This window comes from Monoraphidium neglectum, assembly GCF_000611645.1.
Source record: "Monoraphidium neglectum strain SAG 48.87 unplaced genomic scaffold scaffold02736, whole genome shotgun sequence".
Lineage (NCBI taxonomy): Eukaryota > Viridiplantae > Chlorophyta > Chlorophyceae > Sphaeropleales > Selenastraceae > Monoraphidium > Monoraphidium neglectum.
Window position 1 is genome coordinate 1 of NW_014010892.1, and position 8,266 is coordinate 8,266.

The 8,266-nt window shown below is 63.3% G+C and overlaps 2 protein-coding genes across 2 annotated transcripts; one reads left to right on the forward strand and one right to left on the reverse strand.

Annotated features, from left to right (window-relative positions):
• Nucleotides 1-9: 9 nt before the first annotated feature.
• MNEG_11424 (RuvB-like protein 1 (pontin 52)) lies at nucleotides 10-3,110 on the reverse strand (the record flags this gene model as incomplete). Its single annotated transcript, XM_014040103.1, has 7 exons — nucleotides 10-141; nucleotides 361-477; nucleotides 848-967; nucleotides 1,369-1,445; nucleotides 1,692-1,782; nucleotides 2,142-2,420; nucleotides 3,018-3,110. The coding sequence occupies 7 exons, from the start codon at nucleotides 3,108-3,110 to the stop codon at nucleotides 10-12; spliced, it is 909 nt and encodes a 302-aa protein (XP_013895557.1).
• A 2,674-nt stretch (nucleotides 3,111-5,784) lies between these two features.
• On the forward strand, nucleotides 5,785-8,197 carry MNEG_11425 (hypothetical protein; the record flags this gene model as incomplete). Its single annotated transcript, XM_014040104.1, has 8 exons — nucleotides 5,785-5,841; nucleotides 5,933-6,160; nucleotides 6,190-6,345; nucleotides 6,519-6,584; nucleotides 6,869-6,924; nucleotides 7,124-7,203; nucleotides 7,588-7,799; nucleotides 8,147-8,197. Coding segments are annotated over 8 exons (906 nt in total), but the record flags the coding sequence as incomplete, so codon positions are not given.
• Between the last annotated feature and the right edge of the window lie 69 nt (nucleotides 8,198-8,266).

An 8,266-nucleotide genomic window follows, 5' to 3' on the forward strand; every position in this document is an offset into this window, starting at 1 on the left:
GGGGGGTTGTCATGGTATCCCCAGAGGGGAGGCACCAATTGAGTGGGGGGCCTTGCGCCGCTGCGGGTTGCGTAGAGGGAAGCCCCCCAGCATGGCGCGCCCGACCTGAGAAACCGCATCAGACGTGCCCTCCTCAATGGACTGGCGCGCGCGCGAGGAGCGAGACCCCCCGCACAGCACGTACCCTCCACTCGCAATTACTTGGTTGATGAGTATCCAACACACACATGCACACACACAATTACTCACTCTCCCGACTTCCACACGGGCCAGCTGCCACTTTTTCAACCCCTTGCCCCACACATGCACCCGTTGCAGGCCCTCAAGCCACCCTTTCCACAGACCAGCCCCCCCCCCCACCTTTGGCAGGGGCACGTACTCCTCCGCCTCCAGGTCAAACTCTGTCGCGTACGCGTCGCACCGCCCCACGCGCTTGACGGCGCCGCTGTTGGCCTCGATGTAGATGACGTCACCGACCTGGGGGGCGCGGCGGTCGCGATGTTGGAGGGGGGCGAGGTCTCGACGCCGGGGGGTTCGAAAGGCGCTGCGCCCCACCCGGGGACGCGGCGCGCGACAGGCCGTCCAGCAGCGTGTGCTCTTCGCAACATCGTGATCATGCACGGCTGGGACGGCCGGCGGCGGCCTGCCTTGCCCAGGCCGACGACCCCACCACACACCGTGTGACCAACTTCACCATCACCATCACCACCATCACCACCACCACCACCAAAACAGCCACCACCACCGCTTTCACAATCGCCATCCCCCTTCACACCCACGCCACCACAGCCGACACCGCCGCCACCGAGAACAGCAGCCACCCCCCCCCCCCTATTGCTGGCCCCACCTGGACCTTCTCCTTCTGCAGGCTGTCGTATATGGTGGGGTCCAGCTTGAGCTGCTTGGTGCCCTTCACAGTGCGCAGACCAATGAGCACCTGGCTCACCACCTTGCCGTACCCACCAGCCTACCGGGGACAAAGTTATGAGGGGGAGGAGGGACGCCTCAGGCAGCGTCGCCAAATAATGACAGGCGCGACGGAGGCGGCACGTTGCGGTCAGCCCCGTTGGTCCGGCATGTGTGGTTGACATTGGGCCGCAGCGCGCCCGTGAGATGGCTCGCGACAGTGGGCGCACGTTAGCGGCCGCCCTCACGCCGCCCCTGTTGCCGGCCCACCAGCCCCCGTACCTGCACCTGCATGTGCCTTCCGCCACATAAACCCCGTTGCCAAGTGGCCCCTGCTCTGTGCTGCTTGTTAACATCCCTTCCGCCACGACTCCGCACCTCCGGAAACAAGCCCCCACCCCGTCCCGTCACACTCGCTTCCAAATCGCGCCTCGCAGCCTGCCCTGCCAGTGCCCCCCCCACCTCAGCCTCTGTGTACTCTGGTGTGAGCTCCGTGACCTCCCCCTCGTACACCTCCTTGTTCTCCTTGATGCGCAGGCCTTGGGGACAGGGGTGGGAGGGTCGGGTGCTATAGAGTCAGCAGCGTGGACACGAGACGGCGACGCTTGCTGCCCGCGGGGTGGGCGCCGCGCGCTGCAGCCAACCCGCGCGCGCCCTCACCGGCGCGCTCTGCCGCCGTCGCTGGCACAGGAGCAAAGCGAGGCGCGCCGGCTGAACCCACCGCCGCCTGGAGGGCAGCAGCCTGCCCAGACGGCGCCCGGCCCGCTCTCGTGCGCATCACGCACCGATCGCGCGCCGGAAGTTCTCCATGAGCACCTCTGTCTTCTTCACCTCGGACGAGTACACCTCGCTGCCCACCATGGGGCAGAAAGGCACCTGGGAAGGGGGCGGGCGCGGCGCCATGGGGGACAGGGGCGGCGGCGAAGCGCATGACGCCGTAGGCCGGCCAGCTGCCCCGGTCTGCACGAGCGGAACAGCAGGCCGGGGTGCGTGCAAGCGGCCGAGGTGCCAGCACGGGGCCTGGAAACGCCGATGCCGCGCGCAACGGGCTCTGATTACTTCAATTATATTCACTGGCTGCAGGCCGTATCGCCATGCGGAGGTGGTGAGGCGCTCGATCAGGTCTGCCGCTTCTGCGCCGCCGCTGGCCGTTTTTGGCCACCCCGGCCGTCGATACCGTTGTGCGTGCAAGGCAACCGCGACTCACAAACGCTTTTACAAACCCGCTGCCTCACCTTGGTACCGAGCTCCTGAGCTATCCCGAGCGCGAGCGCGGTCTTGCCGGTCCCGGGGGCGCCGGCCATGAGAAGGGCACGTCCCGCCATCTTCTTCTGCTTGATCATGTCCACGACGATCCCGCACGACTCTCTCGCCTGTTCCTGGCCCACGAAGCCCGCGGCCATGGGATGGGCGGTGCCATCGTCCTTTAGGCCAAGCCCCTTGATGTGCGTGTGTGTGGCTACGCGCTGAGTCTTGGTGGTCGAGGCCACCTCCTCGATCCTCATGGCTGTGATCTGGGGCAGGTGATCTGCAGCACGGTTTTTTGAGCGCTTGAGGTGGTAAGGGTGTTGTCGAGGTGACCTTCGCGTTGTTCACTTGTTATGAAGGAAAGTTTTGAGCGCTGGACTGCTTTGTTTGCGTGACGCAGCTGTTGCGACAGACCACTCTTGGTACCAGCTTAGTGCGCAGCGCACATCCAGGCGCCCAGCGGTTGCGATATCCCCCGCCGCCAGTGGGATATGATGTCAAAGAAACCTTGTCACATCCACATCAAGTTTGGCACGGCGCAGTCAAAGCTGGTTGTGTGAATCGCAGCAGCGGCGCACATTCGTAACTTTGGCGGTGGGCAGTGACAGCTGGCGCCAACGGCGCAGTGCGACGACTAGCGACAGTTAGCAGACGCGGCCTGGTGGCCGCAGAGCGGCTGAGGGAGGGGTGTGAATGGCTAGTGTTGTTTGGTGTTGTTTTTGTTGGTGCCCTGGCCTGGGGTGTTGAAGGCGGCAAGCCGAGTGTGTGGAGAGGCAGGAGGAGCTCTGGGTGATGGCCTCAGGCGGGTTTGTTTTGCAGGTGGCAAGCTTGATGGTCTTGCCCTGTAGGCGAGCAAAGCGGACCTGGTCGGTGAACGGCTTGATCTTGATCCAGGCAGCGCGCGCAGGCGCGCCCTTGCAGAACACGCGGGTCAAGCCTGGGGACACAGACGCCATCACGAGATAGAGCCGCGGCCTTCTTGTGTTTGTCCGCTCTAGGTGGCTCGAAAACCTTGCCGGTGGGTGTGCTGTCGGTGCTGCCGCCAGTTGGAGCGGTGCTGCCGCTAGCTGCAGCGGCGCTGCGGGTTGTGACGCGAGGGGGCCAGGGCCGCAGTGCCGGGGTTGGCTGAGGCAGGACAATTTGGTGATTGCTGGCTTTCAGTGCGTGCGACAGGCCGTCGGCGGCTGACGAGATCCGCCCACATGTCAGTGAGCAGAGACGAGGTTGACAGTTCATGGCTGTCAGCCTGCCGCCAGCGTTAATCCCCCAGTGCATCGTCATGTCGATGCAGCGGCACTACACGGCCGGTCAATTGGACCAGAGGTGTGAGCGCATGCACCGGTGGGGCTCTGAGTCAGGCGCGGGCAGGCTCGGTACAGCCACCAGCAGACCAGCAGACCAGAAGACGACGGCGGTGGGTGCGACTGTGCCCCATCCAGGCTGATGAATCTGCTGAAAAGACACATCAAAAATTGAATTTGACTTTGGGTTTGCTGCGCGACTGTGCCGTGGTAGACACTGAGACACTGTGACACTGGAAGGAGGGTGCTGGGCCGGGCCCAGAACCTGTTGGAAATGTACCGCAGCTGCGAGCTGATCAGTCACGCAGGCTGGCACTTGTTTCAGGACTCAGGTGGAGGCTGCCAATTTCACAATGTGGAGTCACCTTGGGTACAGATCCCAAACCAAGCAGACGCGAGTATTGTCCTGAGCGGGCTGAACAGAGACCGGGAAGGTGCTCGCCGGAAACTGCTCACCTCGCTCATCACTGCGATGGCATCTAGTGACAAGAAGCTTTGCGGGTGCACAGGTTGCAATAAGATGCAGCACAGGAGTTTGCCACATGCTCAAACGTTTTCACAAAGTACATACAAAGTGTGTTGGGGCGACCTTCCACGCAGCTGCCAAAATGTACCGGCACCTGGCCTTCCAATTCATCATGCTGGTCCTGGCGCCGCTGTACGTCGCTGCTGATTGCCCTGACAAGGACATCCGCTGCAGAATTCTCGTTGCGCAGAATAATCTGCAGGCGAGCACGCGGGTTGTCGTTGCTTGCCATGCGGCCGGGGATCGGGTGATAACATTGATGTCTGGGCTTGCTTGCATGAAACTTGATATTCCAGTACAATCTTCTGCATCAAGACAATAATAAACAAAGTACTGTGCTGGTGTCAACTCATTACCAGGTGTCCACCTCAGGCTGCGAGGCCGGCGGTCAGGCGCAGGCTGGTGCGGGTGCCAGGGGCCCGCCATCGGGCACCGTCACGGTCAACGGAAGGTGCTTCTTCACCTACACAGACAGCAGGGGCCTGACCTACGCACCTGTTGGCGCTGCCAGCATTGGCACCTGCTACCAGTACCGCTTCGGCGACATGAGTATCTCGCAGAGCTGCCGCCCATGCGGAGGCGCGAGCCTCGTCAGTGAATGCAGCAGGAAGATTCCAAGTGGGTGCCGCAAGTGCTCGCCATCGTGCACCAGGTCCGTCCGCGCTGCCCCGGGAAACAGCTGCTACTCGATCGCCACAAGCAACGGGATGCCGCTGGACGAGCTGCGGCGCCTGAATGCAGCGGTCGGCAACCGGCTCGACTGCTCGCCCCTGCAGATCGGTGCTCTGGTTTGTGTCGCTCAGGGCTCGTCAGGATGCACTGATGTGTGCGAAGGCGAGTACGTGTGAATACACACACACACACACATGCACACACAAACCTGCACAAACACACACACACACACACACACACACACACATGCACACACGCATACATGCACGTACATATGCACACACACGCACATATCCCTCACATGCGTAAACATTGCTAGGCACAGCACCACTTGAATCAGCCCTGCAAGTAGCAGGAGCTCATGCAAGCACATGTTGTTGGCAGCTAGCATACCTGACAAGGGGTGTGTTGGGCTTGCCACAACCTGTCTCAGGCCTGGCGCCACCTGGCATGTGTGCTGGCTCTTTCGGCGGCTCAGAAGCCTTGCACTTTGTTGCTGAAATGCATGATGGATTTTTTTGTAGTTGGTTGTTTGAACAGAAACTGTTGTGCCACCAACCTACGTTGCAACAGTGTAAAGCAGGGCTCGAAAGTCACGGGCGGATTGTATCAGTGCACGTTGGTTCACCTTGCAGGATCACACAGCCGGTTACCCGTTGCGTATGAAGCAAAAAATCGTCGAATGCAGCACAGTTATCATGCTGCATGTCGGCAAATATGTAGGGCCGCACCAGAATGCCAGCTTGGGGACTCTGTCGTGCAGCGAGCGATGCACGGGCCGCCATCAGCTGTGGTGTGAGGTGCTGAGTCACGATACCTTGTGAATCAATTCTTACGAGCATGAGATTCACTCCTGCCTCTATGGTACAAACATTTGCTCGTGTATGATGCAAACTTCAATGGCTTTGAGCATACTGCTGCTTGCCACGTCTGCTGTGTGCTGCTGTGTCTGCGGTAGTGACACTCTTGGCGCCCCCCCACGCTAATCGATCTCGCGTCACTGTACGCATTCTGCGACGTAGATGATCTATCATGCAAAGGCATATAAACACAAGCAAAGTTTGACTTGCCCCGGAACGATGGGCTCGGCTTTAGCCCCGTGAGCGCCGTGCTAGGGCATCGACACGCACAATGGACGACCTCTATTTTATTGGTATGGAGGAGATGGGCAGTTGCGAGGCCTACAAGGTGCGTCGTGAAGCAAGTGTGTTAAAAAAGCACGTAACAAACGCGCATGTCATAAGATGATTGCTATGCTCAAATCTTGGCTTGCATCAAGCATTGCGGTGGCGGCTTCGTGAAGCCTTGCGCATCGCTACTCTTGCCGCCGCTGCTGCTGGTGCTGCTGCCGGTGCTGCTGCCGGTGCTGCTGCCCCTGCTGCTGCCGCTGCCGCCGCTGCCGCCACTGCTGCTCATGCTGCTGCCGCTGCTGCTGCTGCTGCTGCTGCTGCTGCTGCTGCTGCCGCCGCTGCTGCCACTGCTGCTGCCACGGACCACCTTCTACAACGTCCCACGGCACCCCGCACGTGCTGCCAGGTGATCGACACCCTGGTGGCCATCAGCCACATCACACAGGACGCGGCCGCAGGCGCCAAGGCGCGCTTTTCGCGGCTGTTTGCAGCAGCGGCCGAGGCTGCGCGGCGGGAGCACCAGCTGCAGGACAAGTCGGTCGCGCTCAAAGCGGAAGCAGAGGTGAATACGTTCGAGCTTGACTGCTGTAGTGCTAGCTAGCTGCGCGCACGGGCACAAACGGCGGCTGCGCCTGGGTCAGCGCCGAGGCCCTCCCAAATCGCACACAAGGCCAGCAAGGACGCCGAGATCTGGCGCGCAACTGGCGACGCCGCGCGTGTCCTTGCACTGCGCAGGCGGCGGAGCTGGCGGCCCATGACGCGCAGCGCAAGGCGGCCGAGTTCCAGGGGGTCAGCATAGAGGTGAGAGCGCTGGGGGCCAAAAACGCAGGAGGCGGCCGAAAACGCTCGCCCCGCGGCGGGGCAGCTGCCGCTTCAGGCGACACGCGCTCGGTGCGGTGGCGCGGCGGCGAGCGTGGTGTGCCCGCGGGCAGCAGGCCAACAGACGGGGGCGCGCCATCGATCGGAGCGTCTGTGGGGAGAAGAATACGGCGTCGCCTCGGCAGCGCGGGGCACGGGAGCGGTTGCTTGCGAGCAGGGCAGTGGGTGCCAGACGCGACCGCCGTCGCGCAACGCACGCTCCGCAGGTGCTGAAGGAGGATGTGGAGGCGGCGCAGTCGGAGGCGGCTCTGGCCAACGAGCGGTGAGGGGCCCCACCCGCTGGCCCTCACGCCCGGGCCTCTGCTGGACGCCTCGCGGATGCCTGCCTGTGCCATACCAGGAGGACCGCCCGCAATGACGAGCGCGCCGCGACTGTTTGGCGCTGCCTCGCGCCTCACCGCGTACGGCCCTTGGCAATGCCGCCGCTCGCGGGCGCGGTGCGACGCGGCGTGTTGCTGCAGGTGCGCTCTGCTGGCGCTGGAGGCGTCCGAGGTTGGGCGGCTGAGGGACGAGCTGGCGGACCACTTGGAGAGTGCAGCTGGTGCGTGAATGTGTGTGTGTGTGTGTGTGTGTGTGTGTGCGTGTGTGAGTGCGTGCGTGCGCGTGTGCGTGTGCGTGCGCGCGCGCGCGCGTGCGCGTGCGCGTGCGGGGTCGGGGGCGGGCGCGCGTGTGTGCCTGACTGTGTGGAGAGGAAACTGTTGAAGCAAGGGACACTGCCTGATTAGGGCGCTGGTATGCTCTGTAGAAAGGGGTTGGTGCACCTGAGTGTGCAGGAGCGCTGAGGGGGGATTGAAAGTTGGAACCCTCAGCGCGTCCTGCCTGACCCCAAGCAACTGCTGTCCAGCCTCCACCCGCGCCCCACGCACCGCGCCTTGCCGAAACCGAGCTGCGGCTCTCACCCATTTTTTCACACTCTCTCCCCCAGAGTCCCACGCGGCCATGCTGCGGCCGGCCATCGAGGGTGCGAGGTCGGAACTTGCTGCCCTGCAGGCGGCGCTGGACGACCACCGGGCCGCGGCGGCGGCGGCGGCGGGCGAGGCGGCGGATGCCAAGGCGCGCGCAGCGGCGCTGGAGGGTGAGGTGGCGGCGCTGAGGCGGGACCACAGGGCGGAGGCCAACCGGCTGCTGACTGTGCAGGTGGGGCGGTGGGGCAGCCCAGGGGGCTCGTCACGGGTTATATACAGCGAATTTTCAGTGCTGGCTGGCTTTGGGGCGCCATGCAATGGAAGCACCTCTTTAGCGGGTGGCGCAGGGGGCCTGCAGGGCGGGGCAGCCCGGGGCGGACACGAGCGGGCGTTCCTGCTGCCACAGGCGCACGTGAGCAGTACGGCTGGCTGCAATTGCGTGATTTGGTGCACGCCCCTTGCAGGGCGCGCGGCAGCGCAGCTTCTCCAGTTGGTTGTGCTCAAATCGTGTCACAAAGCTGCGGCTACGGCTGTCGCTGCGGCTGCATCTAATCGGTTTGCTCCCTCTCCCTCCTGCAGGCGGTGCCTGAAAAGGCTCGCCGCCAGGCCGACCTGGCGACCGCGGACCTGGTAGCTGCCCAGCAGCTGCTGGCGGCGGCAGACGCGCGGCTGCTGGGAGCCGAGGGGGCGGCGCGGGGG